A 22784-nucleotide genomic window follows, 5' to 3' on the forward strand; every position below is an offset into this window, starting at 1 on the left:
CCGAGTCGTGAGGGTTGGCATCCCTGATCAAACAGACAAAACACTGATCCAGAATATGAACCCGTCACTTCAGCATCGACATGAACACATAGTTACTGAACTTCAGTATACGTATAGAAACAACTGGTGGACTGACTCTGTGACCTTCTCGTCTGTTGTTCAGGAAGTTAAGCGTGAAGAACATCACCAGCTCCAGATTCCTGGATGCAGTTGGGAATGTGGCTCCAAACAGTCTTTATGATCTGGCCCTGGGACCTGCAGACAACAAAGAGGTACATTAACCCCTGAGATAACGAAACATGCCACCTCTTTGTTGCAAACATTACATGTCTTACATCAGTCATCACGACTCAGGTATTCCTAACTGAACATGCTTTCTCATCAGCTGTTTTTATTGTTGTTTTTATCAGGTGTGTTCAACGTGCTGTCAGGACTTCAACAGCTGTCCAGGACACTTTGGGCATGTAGAGCTACCACTTCCTGTATACAACCCGCTGCTGTTTGATGTAAGCATGCCCACAAAACAAGACATTACCTCCATAGCTGCTCCATCAGTTAGAAAGACTTACCTCCCCGTTGTATTGATCCTGTTATTAGTCTGTATGTAGACGGTCTGAACTGGTTTGATTATTGAAAATGACTGTCATGCTGTTGCTTTGACTAATTGTCACTGATTTTTATTCCCCCCCCACCTCGTCCTCCTTCAGAAACTCTACCTGCTGATTCGTGGTTCCTGTCTGTCGTGTCACGTGTTGACCTGTCCCCGAGGTGCCATCCACCTGCTGGTGAATCAGCTGAAGCTGCTGGACCATGGAGCCATGCAGGAGGTCTACCAAGCAGATCAAGTCCTTAACCAGGTGGGTTTCTACCTGTTGCAGTGACCAGAGTTTACGGTAGACTTTTTTTATGCCGGCTAATTTGGCCGGTGATATTCCGGCCACATAGAACAACTGTTGGACATTCGCTCTGAAAGCCTGATCTGCTTAATAACTTACATTTATCAGCAATACAACACTGAAAACACAAACATTTGAAATGAATCAATTAAGAATAATATGATCAAGCACAGGGGACAGCGTGTCGATGCCGACCTGCTGCATGGAGAAAGAGGGGGAGAGAGAGAGACTGTATCATAGCGTAACGGACCAGCAGGCCTGGACTGTCTTTTCTTAAAGTGCAGTTTGAATAATCCAGTTTACGTTCACATGGACATTATAGAGCGCTTCATGATCTAATGGGCACTGAAGTTTGAGAGCCCCGCACTTTGACTCTAACCTGAGCCTCCTCTGGTCCGGGGCTTACAGGCGTGACCTGCCGTGTCTGTCCAGTGTCCTCTGTGCCCCTCTGCACCGAACTCCGCTCCAAATTCTACGTGCAAGTAACGGTTGAATGTTTGGTAATGTCCTCTGCACACTGCGCTGAAGGGAGTAATCCACGTGCACGCTATCTGTCCCCTTTAAGAGTTTTGGAAGGGGCCATCACAAAGTATGTTTTGATATTCATATCTCATCATGCTGGGAGGCTAAACTTGATTAAACTCGTCATAAATATGGTCATAACTTTCTGTAAACTTGTCAAAGTAAGAGCTATGGTTATACAAATCTTCACGCGTCCGTCATCAGTGGAGAAGCGTTTTCCTGATGTTTTTGAGCATTCAGGTCCGACTGTTTTCTCCATGCCGCTGTCAATCAGTAAACGTGACGTGTGGCACGGTCATGAACGAATGTTGGTTTGTAAAAGTGTAGACTCCGAATATAAGACTAGTCCACTTTTTCACATGCAGTTTAAAGGGAAAACCCCCAGATTAAATTATGATCAATATGGTTATTTATATTTGGTGTTTTTACCGCTGGACATTCTGGCCGATGATTAGGGCTGAACGATTTTGGAAAATAATCTAATTGTGATTATTTTTCTTAATATTGCGATTGTGATTTTAATATGCAATTATTTTTTCAAGGTCCTCTTCTGATGTATTTTTCAACAAACACCAGCAATAAATCAATCTGTATTATAATAAACAATATCAGATTTATTATACACAAACTGTTCTTTCTCATAGGCTAGACTTATGTTAAGATAAAGGCAAATGAAGCATGAATCAATATGAAAGACTGTTTATTCATTTACTTCAATTACAGTTGTAAACTTACTGAATACTTTGGGATTGGTACCGAATTCGGTAATTTTATAGGTACCAACCGAATTCCGTCGGTACTACCGAGTACCGATTCATGCAAAATCAAACGGTACCATGTTTCTTTCGGTACCTCACGACCTTGTGACTATGAGGGAGGGGAAGGGAAGAGTAGGCGATTTTCCATAATTTTCCCCTGTAATAAAGTTCGAGACTGATCAGGTGGACGTCTCTGCTCTCTGCATCTGCGCGGGAGCGCGCCAAACGGAGCCTCAGACTCGCGTTGAGTGCGCACGCCCGTCAGCTGTAGGCTCCGTTTGGCGCGCTCCCGTGCAGATGCAGCGAGCAGAGAGGAGGATTAAGTTGAGACGGGCTCTCTCGCTCCGACTACCTGCCTTATTTATAACCGTTCCTGTGTGCGTGAATGCCCAACAAGTAAGTTGTGTGTCCTGTTATTATAAAAAGACGGAGAACTGACTTTTCCCGTCCGCATGCATTCACGTGTGTTCATTGATAAACTCCAGAAAGAGCAATTAGACGCCACGAGCACGTGTCAGCTAATATATCTAATCACCTATATAATCCTGTTTCTGTTCATTTCATGTTAAATGAAATAAATATGTTCAATTAAACAAATTTGAGATTTTATTTTAAATTAATATTTACTACCACATAAAAACACAAAAGTACCGAAAATTGGTACCGTTGAGTACCGGTACCGATTCCCAGGTACCAGGTATCAGTACCGTATCAGTTCAAATGTGAAAGGCTAACATTCCCTACTTGCAGTCTTGTAAGTGTTCACCACAACTACTTAACAAAATTCTGCCAAACAAGTGTGTGTTTAAACAAGTTTAAAGCATGTGTCGATGTGAATCAGCTGACTGAAGGTGTTGCACACAGTGGAGACTCTCAGCTGGAGGCTGCGGCTGAGTGACAGGTCTCTTTTTTTCTCTGCTGCTGGACTGATTATGACTCGGTTGCGCTCCTGGCTGACACCTGACCACGTAGACATGCTAATCGTTCTCAATAAGAACGATTAGACAGAAAACTGGACACTGTGAGTCTTAAATATGATTCTGTTCAGTTGTCCTGTTGCAGTAAATCCACATGTTGTCTGGGTCTTCATTGACTCTGTGTCTGCAGAGATCATCTATAAGCCTGCTCCACATGTTGATATTCAGTGTGTTGATTATTTTGTACGCCTCAATATGATCGGTTCTTCTGCTGAGGTCATTTTTAAAGATTTCAACAACAGAACTACAAATCAAAACGTAGCGTGGCCGAAGTTGTTTTCTTCATCCCCCGCTCGCACATGTCTCGTTCTTCAGAGATTTTTGGCCGTCAGCAAACCAGCTGAAAGGTGCATTACAGCCACATACTGCATGCATGTCACGTTAGGTTGCGTCTGTGTACATGAAACTTTTTTTTTTTTTTTTATAATCGCAGCCTTTGCGATTTGAAAATTGCATTCCATTATATTGTGATGTTGGTTTGAATTCGATTAATCGTTCAGTCCTACCGATGATGTCTCTATATGCTGGACAACTGCACGTGAAACCAAGTAAAATCCAGTAATTACCGGCTAACGTAAACCCTGGCAGAGACAGAGTCGGGGAGAATCACTCAGCCTTAAACGTGATGCTATTTGTTGGTTGTTTGAGTTTGTTGGACTGTTTTGTATTGAATGCAAAGTAAGGTCACTCTTCTAACTTTACAACAACTGTGGATCAACAGTTGTGTGTGTATACACTCAGTGAATCTGTTGATGGAAATTGATACATAAAAAAGGTTTCTATTGTCTAGCACATAACAGAACAGAAACTATAGATAATTGTATTATTTGTATTTTATTTATTTTTCAGACATTCTGGTCTTTTTGTTGTTTATGTGACTCTTCTTGTGCATCGCCTCCTCTACTCCTGCATTTTCTTTAGAATCTTCTCGAGAAGAGGTCTATCTTTTTGAGTGACGATGTTTTCCCAGAGTGCCCTGAAGTTTGGCTGAAGAGCCAGTTGTTCTAGGATGGCAAGTCCATGGCGCCTGAGGAGTGATACAGTTCTTATTTATTATTTTGTGTACCAGCACAAGGACAATTAAAACTTTTGAGAGACTATCAGGTCCCAAAGTTTTGCACCTTATGTTCTAAAATACACGGGTGGATTACTCACCTGACTTCAGCGGAAGCATCAACAGACATATTATTTACAGCAATCAGGAACTTCTGTGCAGAGGTTTTTCCTGACTGCATAATTGCAGCGGCTCCCAGGTCAGCAGCCAGCATGTGAAGCTTTTGTGCCGTGCAAGCCCTCACTGCTGCACACAGGTGGCTGAGGAATGATAAAGATGAACAAATTCACTCACTTTGTTTGATTTCTTTTCATGTCATCTTAAAGCAGTAACTCTAATTCATAGGCAACATTTGTATTTATTAAAGATTGCTTTTATTAGACAGGACTTCTGATGCTTTTGACTTACCTTAACCCTGTCCCAAACAGAACGTTAAGGACTGGACCTGGGCTGCAGTTCAGTACCAGGGAGTCCAGGGCTTTAATAGCCTGCTTCAGTAGGAAAGCATTTGCAGATGACTGTGCAATTTTCCGCAACAGAGCAGAGCCTGTCTGGTCTGCCAGAGGGTCCATGTCCTTCTGCAGGTAGACGTGCAGATAAATGACAGTGTCTACTGCGACGGAGGCAACGGAGGAGCGCAGGTTTTTAACCTAGAAATTAAGAACAAACATCACCAGTCAGTGGTCATACTTCTTTCACCGACACACTTGAGTTTGCAAACTCATGGATAGACAGAGACAGAGACAAATTATGTTCATACCTCCTCTGTCACAGCATAACACACTTCATGAAGTTTACTCTTCAAGATGTCTGGGTGATGCTGAGCCAGAGCTTGGACTCTCTGCAGTCCTTTCACTTTCTCCTCCCTGTGTTACAAAATGAGTCACAAAACTATCAGACAAAAAGTCACAAAATGATCAGACTGCAATATAGTTTGATTCAGGAACAACACTAGGGCCTGATTCATCATCAGTTTATCTACTGCTTCATATGCTGCCGGGTGACATATTATAAACTTAACAACAACTACAAGTATCAGTTTTTAAATGATTCAAATTTTTCATTGAACAAGTTAGTTACTGTTAGAAGTAGCAGTAGTCGTGGTAAAGATTTTTAACAGATGATCCAGAAACTTGGAGAACAACCCCCCAAAAAAACAGACACCAACCAACCTGCCCTCAAAATGTAGTAGCTGATCTGATGTAGCGACTAGGCTAATTTAAAACTGGCTTAAACATTGATGAAACTGTTGGCAATGGGTGTTTTCTATTGGTGGTGTTTAAGTCTTACCACACTTCCGAGCTAAGAAGACCCAAGTAGAGGGGCAGACCCTCTTCAGGGTGGGAAAGAGGTTTCAGCTCCTTCAGTATGATTTCATCAGCTGTTGGCGGTTTGCATACACTTGCTGGTTTTTTGATGCCTTTAATTGCCTGTGAATGGTTACGATACTGCTGCTGTGGAGCCCTTGCCACCTTTGGAGGGGCAGGTTGTGGAGGAGGAGAAGGATGGAGAGGTGTCACTGAAGACTCAACCTCCAAGAAGACGGGCAGATCCTCTTCAGGGTGGGACAGAGGTTCCAGCTCCTTCAGATCGATTTTATCAGCTGTTGGTGGTTTGCATAAACTTGGTGGTTTTTTGCTGCCTTTAATTGCCCGTGAAGGGTGACGATACTGCTGCTGAGGAGCCCTTGCCACCTTTGGAGGGGCAGGTTGTGGAGGAGGAGAAGGATGGAGAGGTGTCACTGAAGTCTTCACCTTGTTCGCTGGAGAAGGCGCTGGAGGAGGTAATGGAGTGCATTTTTTGGATACTCCTTTAGCTCTTGGAGCCACCGGTGGTCGGGGTGCATGGGCGAGAATTTCTGTATGCCATTTATTCAGATAGTTCTGGATTGCTTCCACTTTTCTTGAAGCTGTTTCTTTGTCTGTTCAGAAAAAAATCCAAATATTTATCAGCCAAATTTCTACCTGTTTACTATTTTCACATCCCAACCTATTAACAATCTATGTTCCAAGATGCAGGGATATACAGAAAAAGTAATCAGTTTGTCTACAAGAACTTACTTGCTCCCTGGACGTTTGCCTTCATCACAGGGAGACGAGATGCTCTCTTGTTTGGTGGTTTGAATGCAAGGGGAACACCAACAGATGACTGAGGTGGTGACAAATCAACAGGAGTTGTTATCTGTGGGAAATGCAACAGCTCATCAGGAGTATGGTTGTCAAGTCGGTCCTCCTCATCTTCCTCCACATCTTGAATAACAGGAAGCCTCTGGAGACCTCTGTGGGGCCTTTCTTTAGGGCCATTTGTTGGCTGAATTGAAGGGAGTTTGAGCCTCTCCAGAACAGCCGTAGTGCGTGCTTCTTCAGCAGCACAAAGGGTCTGCGTTTGAAAAAGAAGAGCCTGGGTCTTAGTCTCTTGCAGGTCCAGGATCGTGGTCTTTCTGCTGAACAAACCAGGGCGTTTATAGCTCTGGTAGTTCTCAAGACTCTGTGGTAACAAAAAAAAAGTTTGCAATTTTGACAATGATTAGTTAAGATATTGACACTCCAAAATTAGTGAAGCATGTTTGACAAATGAATTACATAAGAAGAAAAAAAAATGCAAAGTGTGTCCATCAGAGCAAACGGCTCCATCAGTCGTGTATTGATGAGCTGTATTTTGAAGGATCGTTTGTCTCACAAACACCACACGGTTTGAGCTGGGTGTAGAGCCAAATTAAAAATATATGAAGGACTAATATTTTGCTTCATGTTAAGACAGTCTTATCTGTAGTTTTTATACAGTACATGATTCAATTTCATAGTGATATGAAATAATGAAAAGTCAAGTGCAGAAGAGTTATTGATCACTAATTGACACACAAAGTTTCAATACTCCCTAACAGAGTTGTTTTTAAGGATGGCCCTTGAGCTAGGTTTGAGTAAACTGAAAAAACATTGTTCATACGGGTCAATGATAACATAACTTATTATACCACTTCAAGAGTAGTTCTCAAGATTATCAAATACCTTTTGACAAGCATTTCTGAGAAATATTCAGACATGGACAACAAAGAGTTTGTTTCATCTTCACTCTTGGTACTTACCTGGTCTTTCTGGATAAGGCGTCTCTTCTTCCCACCAAAAAACATGTTTAGCACTTTTTCCATGACTTTTAGTAAAGGTCTTCTGAGTCTTTTAGTAAAGGTCTTCAAAGTCTTTGGGTAAAGGTTTTTCCAAGTTTCACCAACGAGTGTCAAAAGGAGAATGATATTTCAACTCAGAGTGAGCCTGAAGCATTGTTCAGCCTATCTGATGTCACAACGAGAGGGTTATCACAGGGGCTTTTAGAACTTTCTGTAACAGTGTGAGTTCCAATGAGGGAAAAAACCAAAAACAAGAAGTGAATTTAAATGAATACAAACATGTCTGCCCTGGATGCTGCTCCATGAGGAGAACACTTGCTCTTATTACAGTTAAAACATAAGACAGAAGAAAACCCTGCTTCACCTGCTCATCTCACACTCTTCAGTATATTTACATCTTTCACATGAAACTCCAGTGTCTGTCCAAACAAATCTTCACAGTCATCCAATCAAATATTCATTTAGATTAGCTGGATTCATGTTGTGATGATACTACATGATCTCTGTATCTAATTCAGGACTTTTTGCTGCAACCAAATAAAAAGAAAGCTCCAACATTTTCAAGAATTGTAACTTTTCACTTTATTACCATTTGCTCTCAGTTATGGATCCTTTACAGAAGAGTTTTGAGTAATTGATCGACTTAAAGGTCGTAATGAGGCTGTGAACTTGCCTTTATAAGAGTAAGATTGTGTACATAAGCTCACCAACATGTTGTATTTGTGTGTAATTACATATGTGTTTACGTATCAGCATGTGGTTTAAAGGAATACAAAAGATTAGTGAACAGAAAGATGGTAGAAAATGTGAAATTGTACCAACATCGCATGTTTTTCACTCCCCTCATCCTTGTTCTGAGCATTAATGTAATAGTTAGCTTAAAGGTGACATATCATGTAAAATTGACTTTTTAATGGTTCTCTACCTGAAATATGTGTCCCTGGCATGTCTACAAACCCCCCGAGAATCAAAAAAATCCATTCTGCCCCTGTTCTGATTTCTCCACCTTTCTGTAAATGTGTGTGAAACGAGCCGTTTCAGACTTCCGTGTTTTTGTTATGTAACAACAATATCCGGTCTGTCACGGAGTCAGAGCTCGGAGCTTGTTCAGCCCATAGACTGTATAAAATAATACTGAATCCCTCCTCCGTTTTTCATTACCTGCACAAATGTGTGGTAACAAGGAGCTTAGGAGGGAGGCATGCTAGTTGTAGGCTGTCTTAATAAACACAAAGGTCGGTTTTACTCCCCACGTCTGCAGATTTGAAGATCTAGTGGATGATTTTTATTTGTCATGGATAAGTGCTAGCGCTAATTAGCATAGCCACATAGCTACAGGTTCATAGCTGTAGCTGTAGCTGTAGCTGTGTACCAAGACACATGTCGACATACTGACAAATAAAACAACAAGAAACACTAAATCTGTGACCAATCCTTCATAAAAGGTCCTGCTGCCTTTCTGGTAGAGGTCGGTTTTACTCCCCACCTCTGCAGATTTGAAGATCTAGTGGATGATTTTTATTTGTCATGGATAAGTGCTAGCGCTAGTTAGCATAGCCACATAGCTACATGTTCGTAGCTGTGTACCAAGACACACGTCTACATACTGATAAATAAAACAACAAGAAACACTAAATCTGTGACCAATCCTTCAGAAAGGTCCTGCTACAGGCGCCTCTCTGTCAGGATCAGATTCTGGATCAGATTCAGAGGGTTGAAGTAACGTGATCTCTGAGCAGCCGTGTATATTCAGCCAACATGTAAACATTAGATCAACGTGCTGGAGAGCCGAGGCCACATCCACTTCCCGAGGGGGCATGGTCAGAGGGAAAACAGAGTGTTCTGAGGAGGACTGAAGAAGAGGGTTTTTCAGGCATGCCAAAATCTGATTTCAAAGTGTTTTTTTGAGCATAAACTTTTAAGACATGTTTTGGGGACCTCTTAGACCAATATATATTGATGAAAAAAGCGTGATGACCTTGCAGTGGGTTCCAATCTAACACAATTTGTGCTCTTATAAAAAGGATCAGTGCTGATTGACCATTCACTAACCAATTATTCCCTCATCCTAATTATGCTCTGCTCATAAGTTACATGACCTACCACATGGACCCTAATGTTGCCCACCAAGCATAAAGATAGATGGGCAGTGGGATAGATGGGCAGTGGGAGCCAGTACATCACCAGGGTTATCAAGTCTGCAGCTCCCTTCAGCAGAGTTTTCATCAAGTCAGGCACCCGGGAGGCTTAACAGTTAGCTCCTGCGTCCCAGAACCACCCCCCTTCATGCTAGCTCTCACCTCCCACCATACCCACACACCAAAGCAGAGAAGAAAAGAGAGAAAACAGAGAGAAGACTATGTGGAGGGATGTGAGAAAAAGGACAGGGAAGGCTGAGCCAGGCTGTTTGACTCTCCCCTGCCAGTTTATGCTAAAAAGGTTAGATGGTAAGAGTCAAAAATGTATGAATTCATAAGAGTCTGCTGCGAGGTTAGCTGCCACAAGCACAGCTCCACATGATGCTAAACATTAAACTGAGGGTGCTCACATTCTTGGAATAGTGTTCTTGACATTGTGATGCTACCATTTCTAATGATTAACAGTGTGTCCATCTTGATTTAGCAGGTTTCTGGCATTCTAGCCAACTAGAACAAGGAAAAGTAAGGAGATATTGCTGATTGAAACATTGTTTGTCTGTGGCTGTTTGGTCATAAACTTAAAGCTGCAGTTGGTAGGATTGGGGTAAAAAAATTGTACTTATTTTGTGCTTTGTTTGGCAAAAAATGAACAACACTCAGCAACAGCCATCAATAAATGAGGTATTTTTGAGATCTCAGCATTTTCCTCCGCCTCTGTATCCAGCAATCTATAAATCCCAATCACTCCCGTCAGCTCTGACCAACCAGAGCCACTCTCCTGATTGGTCCTCCTACATTGTCCTGATTGAGCGTACACTACGATCTGTTTGTGGGCGGGGCTTACTAGAGCAGAGAAGGTGGGAGACGGGTGTACGTATACTCTGTTTACGAGTGTGTCTGTGTGTGTTAGCACTTAGAGGAGAACCCCAAAGCTACTGGAGATGAGATCGAGAAGGTGCTCAGGGAGTTTACCAACACAGTCATCGAAGGAAGCACTACAGGTTCCCAAAACACCAAACCGGTGAGTACAAAGACCTGGACTACAGACATAAACAGACCTGAATGCACTTGAGGATCTTTTTAGATTGGTGTGAAATATTGAAAATATTACTATGAATATTTGTCAATCCAACCTTTGAGGTTCTCTGACCCAGTTTTGTATTTTTGTGTTTTTCCAGATTAAACATCTTGTTGACAAAAAAAACAGTCTTATAACCGACTTCTGGAGGATCCACATGAAAATTAGGAAGTGTCCTCACTGCAGGTAACTTCATTAATCTGGTAATGTAGAAACCTTCTTTTTTTTTAAACAGTTTTATTGTTTTTTGTTTTTCCACAAACAGAAAAGAATTCTATCAAATCATACATCTTGTCTTCAAACAACATTACACATTTAAAGTAAAACATTAAGAGTGGATTCTATGAAGACATTTACATTAGAGAGAGAAGAGATGGATGAAGAGAGAAAATAAAATAAATAAAATGAAATACATAAAACAAAATAACATACTGCCACCATATCATACCATACATTCCAAGTAACAAAAACAACCAAGCTGCCGGATCACTCCCCCCACAGGTTAATATCATGCATATTACCATAGTAATACGTTTTCACATACCAAGTACACTCAAATATACACTACCGTTCAAAAGTTTGGGGTCACCCAGACAATTTTGTGTTTTTCATGAAAACTCACACTTTTATTTATCAAATGAGTTACAAAATGAATAGAAAATATAGTCAAGACATTGAGAATGTTAGAAATAATGATTTTAAGTTGAAATAATAATTTTGTCCTTCAAACTTTGCTTTCATCAAAGAATGCTCCCTTTGCAGCAACTACAGCATTGCAGACCTTTGGCATTCTAGCTGTTTATTTGTTGAGGGAATCTCAACCCACGCTTCCTGAAGCACCTCCCACAAGTTGGATTGGCTTGATGGACACTTCTTGTGTACCATACGGTCAAGCTGCTCCCACAACAGCTCAATGGGGTTGAGATCTGGTGACTGCGCTGTCCACTCCATTACAGACAGAATACCAGCTGCCTGCTTCTTCCCTAAATAGTTCTTGCATAATCTGGAAGTGTGCTTTGGGTCATTGTCCTGTTGTAGGAGGAAATTGGCTCCAATCAAGCGCTGTCCACAGGGTATGGCATGGCATTGCAAAATTGAGTGATCGCCTTCATTATTCAAAATCCCTTTTATCTTGTACAAATCTTCCACTTTACCAGCACCAAAGCAGCTCCAGACCATCACATGACCTCCACCATGCTTAACAGATGGCGTCAGACACTCTTCCAGCATCTTTTCACTTGTTCTGCATCTCACTAATCTTCTTCTGTGTGATCCAAACACCTGAAACTTTGATTCGTCCGTCCGTACTTTTTTCCAATCTTCCTCTGTCCAATGTCTGTGTTCTTTTGCCCATATTAATCTTTTCCTTTTATTGGCCAACTATTGGCCTTTTATTATATATCTCAGATATGGCCTTTTCTTTGCCACTCTGCCTAGAAGGCCAGCATCCCAGAGTCGCCTCTTCATTGTAGACATTGACACTGGCGTTTTGCGGGTACCATTTAATGATGCTGCCAGTTCAGGACCTGTCAGGTGGCTATTTCTCAAACTAGAGACTCTACTGTACTCGTCCTCTTGCTCAGTTGTGCACCGGGGCCTCTCACTTCTCTTTCTACTCTGGTTAGAGCCTGTTTCTGCTGTTCTCTGAAGGGAGTAGTACACATCGTTGTAGGAAATGTTCAGTTTCTTGGAAGTTTCTCGCATGGAATAGCCTTCATTTCTAAGAACAAGAATAGACTGTGGAGTTTCATATGAAAGTTCTCTTTTTCTGGCCATTCTGAGAGTATAATCGAACCCACAAATGTGATGCTCCAGATACTCAACTAGCTCAAAGAAAGGCCAGTTTTATAGCTTCTCTAACCAGCAAAACCATTTTCAGCTGTGCTAACGTAACTGCACAAGGGTTTTCCAGATGTTTCTAATCATCCATTAGCTTTCTAACGTGATTAGCAAACACAATGTACCATTAGAACACTGGAGTGATGGTTGCTGGAAATGAGCCTCTATACACCTATGTAGATATTCCATTAAAAACCAGACGTTTGCAGCTAGAATAGTCATTTACCACATTAACAATGTATAGAGTGTGTTTCTGATTAATTTAATGTTATCTTCATTGAAAAAAACAGTGCTTTTCTTTCAAAAATAAGGAAATTTCTAAGTGACCCCAAACTTTTGAACGGTAGTGTAATACCTGACAAAAAAAAAAATAAAGGCAAATACCGACATTAGAGAATGATGCTGGTCCGGAAAACCTTCTAACATGATGATGCTCTGAAAGTGTTTGATCAAAAGATGACATATAAACCAACGTCTCATTGTGGAGCCAGGCATGCTGAGTTTATGATTTGACTTTAACACATGGTTTTAGTATAGCCTGGTAAAAGCCAAGAGCCTGATTCACTAAAGGATTGTGCACCTTTCCACCCGCTAAACCTGTTCAATTGAGCCAGATAGACGTCGTCTAATTCACACAAAGGTTGTTTGCATGTATTGAAAGACCCTTTCCTATTGAAACTATCCTCATGGCTAATAAAAGCTCATTCACAAACACCAGCGCAATTACAGTGAAATATTCACCGTCTGCTGGACCTGGTGGTGTAACTGCACGCTCAAACTCTTCAGTGACCATGACAACAATCAACCTCTGGAGGACTTTAAAGTAACATAACTCTACAGAAAGTCTGTAAATACAACATTATCAGTAATATTATTATAACAATCAGGAGTTAGATCAGGGATGAGGATCAGCACCTCCAAGTCTGAGGCCATGGTGCTCAGTCAGAAAAGGGTGACTTGCTCACTCCGGGTCAGAGGAGAGTCTTTACCCCAGGCGGAGGAGTTTAAGTATCTCGGGGTCTTGTTCACGAGTGAGGGGAAGAGAGAGCTCGAGATTGACAGACAGATAGGGGCAGGTCTGTCGTGGTGAAGAGGGAGCTGGCTGAGAGCAGCCTTAGAGATAGGGTCAGGAGATCAGAAATCATGAAGAGGATCAAAGTTGAGCCGCTCCTCCTCTGCATCAAAAAGAGCCAGATGAGGTGGATCAGGCATCTGGTCAGGATGCCTCCCGGATGCACCCATCATGCTTAGTGCCTGTGGGGGCGGTGTTATGATCTGGGGTTGCTGCAGGTGGTCAGGTCTAGGTTCAGAAACGTTATGCACCCAAAGAATGAGGTCAGCTGACTACCTGAGTATACTGCACCAGGTATTTCCATCAGTGGGGTTTATCTTCCCTCATGACACAGGCTTATTCCAAGATGACAATGCCAGGATTCAACGGGCTCACATTGTGAATGAGTGGTTACATGATTACTCCATTGCTTGGTAGAGGTGTTCATGATCTAATGACTGTGTATGTGTGTCACTGTACAGGGGCGGCAGGTTCACATTACGTCGTGAACACAACAGTAAGCTGACAGTCACTCTGCCGTCAGCCCCAAAGACCGGAGACAACACTGATGGTAAGTCCAACATATGGTTCTTCTGGGTAATCTGAGCAAAAGAAGTTTACTGTGGATTATTTTCATGTGGATCCTCTCACCCTGCATCAACATCCAAACATCTTTCTGCTCATACAAAGAAAAGGTGTCATCATGTGTTTGTTTTGTCCTTGTGCAGAGGATCTGATGACTGGAAAGAGAGTCTACCTGACAGCTAGTACTGCACGGGAACACACCAACAAACTGTGGGCGAAAGAAGGTGAGACCATGAACAACTTCAAAACACATCATCTTCATACAGAGATATCTGTCTGTGTGTCTGCAGGCAAGTCCGAGTAATATCAAGGCGTTTTTTGACCGCAGGGACTTTACCCCTGAACTACATGCGTTTTGACTGGTGGACCCAGGGTCTAAATTTAGTTCAGGGTTTAGTTAATCTCCCCCCTAAAAAGCCCCTGCTAGGAGGGTAGTACTTTTCAAAGATCCCGGGGCTTTTGGGGAGCAGGGCCTGCAATGCTGATCGTGTCTGATTGGTAGATTAACCTCAGTGTTTTTATTCTGCCCTCCGTCCACAATAACATCACACACATCTGTGATTCACTTGATTTCTCTTTCTTTCATTAGTTTTGATTTGTTCTATCTTTTTTGTATGTGTGTGTACTTTTCAAAAGAAGAAGCTGTGATTCTCTTGATTTAGCAGCTTGTAACAGTAGTCTTCTCTCAGCCCACCGTGAATGTGTCTCTCCCGGTGTTACGGTTTTAAAAGTGACCCTGTAAACTGGAGACCTTCAGCTGAACGTGTCAGTGTTTGTGGAGTTTACACAGCTGTTGAAACACAGAGGGAGTTCCTGGGAATGCAAACTAGTTTAGTTTTTATTAAGGTTTCAAAATATCCTCATCAGATATTTAATGATCGTCTAAAGACGTTTATGAGGGATCTTTGCTACTCGCGCTTATCTCCTCTCACGTGTTGATTCAGTGAATCCATCTGTGATGAAATATAGCACCATCTAAAACAGTGCCAGCTGAGTCTCTTCATGCTAACAGGCTAACTGTTGTGTTGCTCATAATGAGACCTGCCTGTCCATCTGCTTCTATGGTGTCATCTGTGATGAATGGCATTCCTCTTTGTTTTACTGCCCTCTACTGGTCTCGTGGTGTAGTGCATTTACTTTTTTTCTCCATACATCACTGGCCTGATTTGCACAATCTACCCGGGACTTCAGGCCGCTGTCGAAACGCAGACAACAATGGGGCACAGGAACCTTTTAGTTCTGGGGAAAGTAGTTCTGCAGGCTAAAAGACCCTGGAACTCTTAGTCGAAATGCTCCTCTAGAAGATAAACTCTGATGACTTTATTTGCCGAACAGATTCACAATGTTTGGGCTGTAGATTTAGTTCAAGGATACAAAATGTCACTGTATAAATCCTTCCTCAAATATAATCTCAAACTCCTCTTCTCTTCTTTTTCCTCCAGGTGTCTTCTTGAAGTGTCTGTTCCCCGGGCTGGAGGGGGAGGTGGTTTCACAGGACAGGGAGAATGGTTTCTACCCAGATGTCTTCTTCCTGGAGCTGCTGGCAGTCCCACCGTGCAGGTACACTGAGAAGAAACTAACATCCAATACGATCTCAGTCTGAATGTATGAAGTTACTTGACGATAACGCTCGTCCCCTCTCTGTCAGATATCGTCCAATCAATCGGCTGGGTGACCAGATGTTTACAAACGGCCAGACAGTCAACATGCAGGCCGTCATGAAGGACTGTGAGAGCATCAGGAAGCTTCTGGCTCTCATGGCGGGGGAGAATACTACACCGGAGGAGGAGGTAAGAAGCAGCTGAGCAGCGTGAACAGTGTGATGGTGACAGAGCGTGCTGACCTGTCCGCTCTCTTTTCTTCTGCAGGCTCCAGAACACACGGACCAAACCTTTCTGGCAGGTATCCCCGGGCAGACGTTGACAGATAAACTCTACAACATTTGGGTTCGACTACAGACGCACGTGAACATCGTGTTCGACAGCGACATGGACAAACTGATGACTGAGAAATACCCAGGAATACGACAGGTATCACGTACACAGATGATGCAAAGTGTCAGCTTTTAGTTTTCCTCTTGCTCACTCATACGGACATCCTGGTTCTCTTATTGTCTCTGGACAGATCCTGGAGAAGAAGGACGGATTGTTCCGGAAACACATGATGGGAAAACGAGTGGACTATGCGGCACGTTCTGTCATCTGTCCTGACATGTACATTGAGACAAATGAGATAGGAATACCGATGGTACGTCTGACTGCTTGTCTTTAAACAACATGTTATTGATTTACTCCAGAGCTCTGCGTTTGGTCCAGCTCTTACTCTCTTCCATATTTGTGCAGGTGTTTGCCACAAAGCTGACCTATCCTCAACCCGTCACACCCTGGAACGTGAAGGAGCTCCGTCAGGCGGTCATCAACGGACCCAACGTCCACCCCGGTGCTTCCATGGTGGTGAACGAAGACGGCAGGAAGACAATCCTGTCACCCGCAAACCTTGCACAGAGAGAGGCTGTGGCCAAGCAGCTGCTGACGCCCTGTCCCGGTCCACACAAGATGCCCATGAAGATCGTACGTCAGATGTTGTTGTTGTTGTTGACAGATAAACACACGGGATGCACACATTACTGTTAATGACACAACCCTCCTCTTGTCTTGTCCCAGGTGAATCGTCACATAAAGAACGGAGACGTGTTGTTACTGAACAGACAGCCAACCCTGCACAGACCCTCCATACAAGCCCACTGTGCAAGGATCCTACCTGGAGAGAAGGTGAGATCTTATTGGTCGATGCTTTATTGATCTATTTGAAAAGAATCTGCAGTGAATGTACTCACACAGAGAACTGAACCTGGTCTTCATGCAACAGGTACTGAGACTCCACTACGCCAACTGTAAGGCCTACAATGCTGACTTTGATGGAGACGAGATGAACGCACACTTCCCTCAGAGCGAGCTGGGCAGAGCGGAGGCCTACACGTTGGTTAGCACCAACCAGCAGTACCTCGTCCCAAAGGTAGATATCCACACACTGTTTTTACTTAATTCACAGTCCTAAAGTCTAACAGCCCAATTCCACAAGATCTGTGTATGATCCCTCTCTGATCCGTCACAGCGCCATATCTGATAGGTTTCTATTCTAGTCAATGTGTTAACTTCCACTGGATCCGCTCCATTGTGTTCCGGCTGCGTCTCTGGTCAGAGCCCTCCAGATCAGATACACAAGACTTCTATTTTTGCCAGATGCCGGAGCACGACGCATCAATCTCGACAGAGTAGATGGAGCAGGACAGGAAGTCAGGCACCAAAACAAAATGAAAACATCCGGTTAATTTTCAGAATAAAACACTCTGTGTGATCACCAGATCGTATTTCACTTAACTACAACAACAAACCGTCATGATGAGCGGAGCCAGGCCTGGAGTCAACAGGTCAGAGGTTTTCAGAGGACCAGAAAGACAACATGGATGAGGAGAGGAGGAGGAGAATCCTTGATTCAGTGATTACAGTGGGAAAACCCCGGTCACATGACTCCAGCTGTCCGGCGGTCCTGCTCCATGCTACGTTCTTAAAATGTGTGGGTGTTGACGGACAAGAGAGTACAGAGCCGGACCGCAGCAGATCAGAGACAGACGGACACAGATCTGGTACCAGGGTCTATTTTGATCTGGCTCATGATGCTTTTTCTCTATGGGTCTTTTTATTTAAAGATCATCCAAATCATGATTCAAGTTTAAATCACCCTGAAGGCTTTTTAGAGGCTGTCTCATCATCAGCTCATTCACGGGATACACTCTTTGTAGTTCTGCAGAAATGTTGGTCATGGAGATCCACAGAATCTCATTAACACACCAGATATCGTGCTAAGTTCTGTTTCTGTGTTCAGGATGGGAAACCTTTAGCAGGTCTGATCCAGGACCACATGGTGTCAGGCACCAGGATGACGATCCGCGGCTGTTTCTTCACCAGAGCGCAGTACACAGAGCTGGTGTACAGAGGACTGACAGATAAACCGGGCCGGGTCAAGCTGCTGCCGCCGGCCATCCTCAAACCACAGCCGCTGTGGACAGGGAAGCAGGTGAAGATATCATCTCTGCACCTTTACGATGTTTGAACAGTCATGTTCGACACCAGAACAACACAACAACATCCAGATCATTAAGATGTGGTGTCTCTTCTTGTAGGTGGTGTCGACGCTGCTGCTGAATGTACTCCCGGAGAACGCTGTTCCCCTCAACCTGGTCGGCAAGTCCAAAATCCCCAGCAAAGCCTGGATCCAAGTCCCGCCCCGATCTGCCCCGGGGTACAGGCCTGACAGCATGTGTGACTCACAGGTACGCTCACACACACACACACACACACACACACACACACACACACACACACACACACACACACACACACACACACACACACACACACACACACATATATATTTAGAAAAGTTGCAGTCTTGTCAAATTCAGTGTTTCCTCTTCATGGATGTCACTGGCCAAAACGACTGCCACAGTGAGCGTGTAGTTCATGGGCCTCAGTGGAGCTTCATCATCACCACAGAGGATAAATATGTACTACACACAACCCCTGCTGCATTGGATCGACACAGAAGTATAAACCAGCCTTTATTAACCCATCTGCCTCCTCCCTGCGTCTGTGTCTCGTCTCATCCTGGCTGGATTTTATTTCCACCAGCTAACTATTCATTATCCCTCCCTCGTTTACTCACCCCTCTTCTTCTCCTTCCCCAGGTGGTGATCCGTCATGGCGAGCTGTTGGTGGGGGTTCTGGACAAAGCTCACTACGGCTCCTCGGCCTACGGTCTGGTGCACTGCTGCTACGAGCTGTACGGAGGAGAGACCAGCGGCAAGCTGCTCAGCTGCCTGGCTCGCCTCTTCACGGCCTACCTGCAGCTTTACCGAGGCTTCACTCTGGGTGAGGATGTCCGCACAGTTAATACATATAACATGTGAAAAAATAAAGCAGAAAAGTTTGTTTCTGATGTTGAGTCCTTGTGGAGAAAAACTTGCTGAGCCGCAACTTTTTTGGGTCGTGAACTTGTGTAGGTGTGGAAGACATTCTGGTGAGACCGGGCGCCAACAAGAGGAGAAGGAAGATCATAAAGGAGTCACTGAAGATCGGCACCAAGGTAAGATAGCTCAGCGGTCTGATGGTGTTTTTAGTGGACTGCTGAGGGGTACATTCACCTACCCTAACTTATGGAACAGTGAACACGCTGGCTGCTAATGCACCTTCATCAGCGGACTATGCTGAGTGTCCCTAAAACAAACACAGAGGAATAAGTGAGGCACATTGCTGATCCAGTTTGCTGATGCAGTCTTGTCAAATTCAGTGTTTCCTCTTCATGGATGTCACTGGCCAAAACGACTGCCACAGTGAGCGTGTAGTTCATGGGCCTCAGTGGTGCTTCATCATCACCACAGAGGATAAATATGTACTACACACAAACATTCACCGGTGTGTGTGTTGAGCTTTTGAAGGGTTGCTTTCCTCTGCAGCTGTCATTCAAAGATTCTAACGTCTGATCCAGACTTCTGTTAAAGGTGACATATCACGCTTTTTTCATCAATATATATTGGTCTAAGAGGTCCCCAAAACACGTCTTTAAAGTTTATGCTCAAAAAAAACACTTTGAAATCAGATTTTGGTCTGCCTGAAAACCCTCTTCTTCAGTCCTCCGCAGAACACTCTGTTTTCTCTCTGACCACGCCCCCTCAGGAAGTGGATGTGCCCTCGGCTCTCCAGCACGTTGATCTAATGTTTACATGTTGGCTGAATATACACGGCTGCTCAGAGATCACGTTACTTCAACCCTCTGAATCTGATCCAGAATCTGATCCTGACGGAGAGGCGCCTGCAGCAGGACCTTCCTGAACCATTGGTCATAGATTTAGTGTTTCTTGTTGTTTTATTTATCAGTATGTCGACGTGTGTCTTGGTACACAGCTACGAACATATAGCTATGTGGCTATGCTAACTAGCGCTAGCACTTATCCATGACAAATAAAAATCATCCACTAGATCTTCAAATCTGCAGACGTGGGGAGTAAAACCGACCTCTGCCAGAAAGGCAGCAGGACCTTTTCTGAAGGGTTGGTCACAGATTTAGTGTTTCTTGTTGTTTTATTTGTCAGTATGTCGACGTGTGTCTTGGTACACAGCTACAGCTACGCTATGTAGCTATGCTAACTAGCGCTAGCACTTATCAATGATAAATAAAAATCATCCACTAGATCTTCAAATCTGCAGACGTGGGGAGTAAAACCGACCTTTGTGTTTATTAAGACAGCCTACAACTAGCATGCCTCCCTCCTAAGCTCCTTGTTACCACACATTTGTGCAGGTAATGAAAAACAGATATTGTTGTTACGTAACAAAAACACTGAAGTCTGAAACGGCTCGTTTCACACACATTTACAGAAAGGTGGAGAAATCAAAACGGGGCAGAATGGATATTTTTCATTCTCGGGGGGTTTGTAGACATGCCAGGGACACATATTTCAGGTAGAGAACCATTAAAAAGTCGATTTTGCATGATATGTCACCTTTAACTTCATGTTCACTCACACGTAGAGCAGTCTGTGACTTTACCTCTTCATCCAAATGTTCTCCACTCAAATTCAAGACAAAAGTGCTTCTCTAACCAGAAACGTTGTGGCCCAATGTCTTTACTGAAGCCGCCACTTGGGGGCGCCAAAACCTCAACTTTTCAGAGACTTTGTGGCTTTAGATGACACCTCAAGGGGAGAAGTGGAAACAAAACGCTGCGCGCTTGTGAACAAACAGTAACTTATTGTCACAGTCAGGAGTTATAGAGACATGATATTATCTTGTCTCAGGTCCATGCTAAATGCAAGTCCACTGCTCAATAAGAACCCACGGTGACACGGGTGTTACATACACTTTGAATGCCCTGATAGTCATAGTCATGTGACTGGGACAGGATGTGACTTCCCAAAAATGGTGGTGATACTATAGGTAAGTTTAAACGTATAAAAAAACTAAAAAACATATATGTCGCATCGGGCAAACAGTCATGAAAACTCTGATGTGACCTCTGTGTCACAATAACAAAAATGGTAATAACCCACTCAATTGATTTAGCTGTTTTAATTATTTTGAATTTAAATAAGTTCTGTTGCATAATTCAAAGTAAATTTGAACAAATATAAACACAAAATATTGTCAAATTATGTAGCAGTTTTTTTTACAGCTACAGTAGCTTGTTGAGAAGACTCCCAATGAGGAAGAGTTATTTATTTGTATTTAATTTGCTTATTTTGTGACATAAAGAAATTCTGAAACAATAATTGTTGTTAAACTGCACTTCCAAAGTCACAATTGTGATAGATGGTATGGAAATGCAAATACAAAGGCAAAATTGTGTTATTAAGCTATTATTAAGCAAAAAGAACCTATAGTTATTACTTATTTTCAAATGCAAAATAAATGTACCATAAACACCCAATGTGACATATATTTCACATTACAGATCTTTGACATTAAAAGGTAGTTTTAAAAAAGATAATCAAAAATGTCATCTCAGTGGTCCACTTGGTCTGTGGTACATTCCATATAATTTTCCTTTGAGGAGAAATGAGTCCAGGTTTTTATGGGTTAAAGGTAACACCACCTGAGGTATTAATCATGCTCCAATGATCCACTCTGTCGCCTTGCACATCTTAAACTGAGTCTGTCTGCTGTAAGGTGGTGGGTGAGGAGTGCAAAGTGGGTCATTTGCCAAATCTCAATGTCCTCCCTGAACCCTGAACCCCTTCTTGAAGTCACCTGGAAAGTGATTGAGGGCAGGAGGCTGTAAGGGCTCAAACTGTAGAACTGGGATGGGACAGCACTTTGAGACTTCTCACGTATCCTGCATGACATCATGTAGCTCACCTTAGAAGCATTAGGAATGTTTCATGCAAAATGTTTCCTCAAAATCAAGGGATGGGAGCGACTGATTGATTGTCATGTGATCCAGGCTCTTGCTGTACAGACTGCTTAACCACACCATTTCAAATATATAAATAGGCTATATGACCATACATATATAGATTATATTGTTTATACACACATATGTCTGAAGATAAATAGATTCAGGTTGTTTCTTATATTTATTCTTACAGGCAAACTTTTTTGTAACCCCAACATTAGTTGCACCTTCTTGCTTCTTGTTTACCGTCACTTTTTAAAATTCATGTTAAGTCGCTTGTTCACCCTTCCATGCTTGCATCACAATGCTATGAACTCTGGGTAATTCCTTATGCTCAGGCTGTTTTTGAAACGGCCTGCTACATACTAACTACTAATAAAGTAGGCAGCAGGTACTTCATACTACATACTGTGTCTGAAGGTAGTCTGTAGTATGACTGTTCTGCTGGATCTGTTCTGTTGGATCTGGTCTGCAGGATGCTGGGTCAGGCGTCACTGGATTTCCGGTTTCAGAAAGCAGAAGTAAACAATGACCAATCTGATAGATAAACTCCTTCTTTAACATCAGTTATGATTTAAAAAGTTAAGAAGTGGTTTATATGGAATTCAATAATTTCCGCAGCTCCTAAAAACGGAGCTCCCCGTCATCTACGGAAAAAAGAAGAAGCAGAACGTTACGGAAAGAGGGCATAAAGGGCTCAAAAAGTCTGAGAGAGATCCCTCACACACTTGATGATTTGACAGAGGGACAGCTCTAAGCCCTCACTGACTGAGCGAGAACGCGCCTCAAAGTCAGTAAGTGTGTGAGTGTGG

At 43.0% G+C, this 22784-nt stretch overlaps 2 protein-coding genes and 2 non-coding genes across 4 annotated transcripts in view; 3 read left to right on the plus strand and 1 right to left on the minus strand.

Annotated features, from left to right (window-relative positions):
* polr1a (RNA polymerase I subunit A) overlaps positions 1–22784 on the plus strand; it is a 46542-nt gene that overhangs the window by 2235 nt on the left and 21523 nt on the right. The window contains exons 2-19 of the mRNA XM_034689255.1: positions 164–272; positions 411–506; positions 708–857; positions 10380–10490; positions 10648–10733; positions 13920–14008; positions 14166–14246; positions 15465–15582; positions 15671–15812; positions 15891–16052; positions 16147–16269; positions 16365–16592; positions 16686–16793; positions 16891–17037; positions 17908–18099; positions 18206–18355; positions 18770–18953; positions 19085–19167. Coding sequence (XP_034545146.1) covers positions 164–272; positions 411–506; positions 708–857; positions 10380–10490; positions 10648–10733; positions 13920–14008; positions 14166–14246; positions 15465–15582; positions 15671–15812; positions 15891–16052; positions 16147–16269; positions 16365–16592; positions 16686–16793; positions 16891–17037; positions 17908–18099; positions 18206–18355; positions 18770–18953; positions 19085–19167 — 2359 coding nt within the window. The remainder of the gene's footprint in view (positions 1–163; positions 273–410; positions 507–707; positions 858–10379; positions 10491–10647; positions 10734–13919; positions 14009–14165; positions 14247–15464; positions 15583–15670; positions 15813–15890; positions 16053–16146; positions 16270–16364; positions 16593–16685; positions 16794–16890; positions 17038–17907; positions 18100–18205; positions 18356–18769; positions 18954–19084; positions 19168–22784) is intronic.
* LOC117816880 lies at positions 3977–7511 on the minus strand. Its single transcript, XM_034689257.1, has 7 exons — positions 7293–7511; positions 6268–6694; positions 5498–6128; positions 4968–5073; positions 4616–4857; positions 4309–4467; positions 3977–4180 (listed from the first exon to the last, which is right to left on the minus strand). Exons 1-7 carry the CDS (start codon positions 7353–7355, stop codon positions 4054–4056), a joined length of 1755 nt encoding a protein of 584 aa, XP_034545148.1. The 5' UTR covers positions 7356–7511; the 3' UTR covers positions 3977–4053.
* On the plus strand, positions 18468–18604 carry LOC117818134. Its single transcript, XR_004632324.1, has one exon. It is a non-coding gene; the product is annotated as a small nucleolar RNA SNORA5 (small nucleolar RNA).
* LOC117818133 lies at positions 19352–19488 on the plus strand. The gene has a single exon (XR_004632323.1). It is a non-coding gene; the product is annotated as a small nucleolar RNA SNORA5 (small nucleolar RNA).

This window comes from Notolabrus celidotus, chromosome 8, assembly GCF_009762535.1.
Source record: "Notolabrus celidotus isolate fNotCel1 chromosome 8, fNotCel1.pri, whole genome shotgun sequence".
Classification (NCBI taxonomy): domain Eukaryota; kingdom Metazoa; phylum Chordata; class Actinopteri; order Labriformes; family Labridae; genus Notolabrus; species Notolabrus celidotus.

Excerpts from the sequence above, each read along its gene's own strand:
- LOC117816880 (XM_034689257.1), bottom strand. The coding sequence starts at position 7,355 with ATGGAAAAAGTGCTAAACATGTTTTTTGGTGGGAAGAAGAGACGCCTT. Across the intron at positions 6,695-7,292 it reads GCCTTATCCAGAAAGACCAG|AGTCTTGAGAACTACCAGAG; the intron begins GTAAGTACCAAG and ends TTGTTACCACAG. Across the intron at positions 6,129-6,267 it reads GGCAAACGTCCAGGGAGCAA|ACAAAGAAACAGCTTCAAGA; the intron begins GTAAGTTCTTGT and ends TTTTCTGAACAG.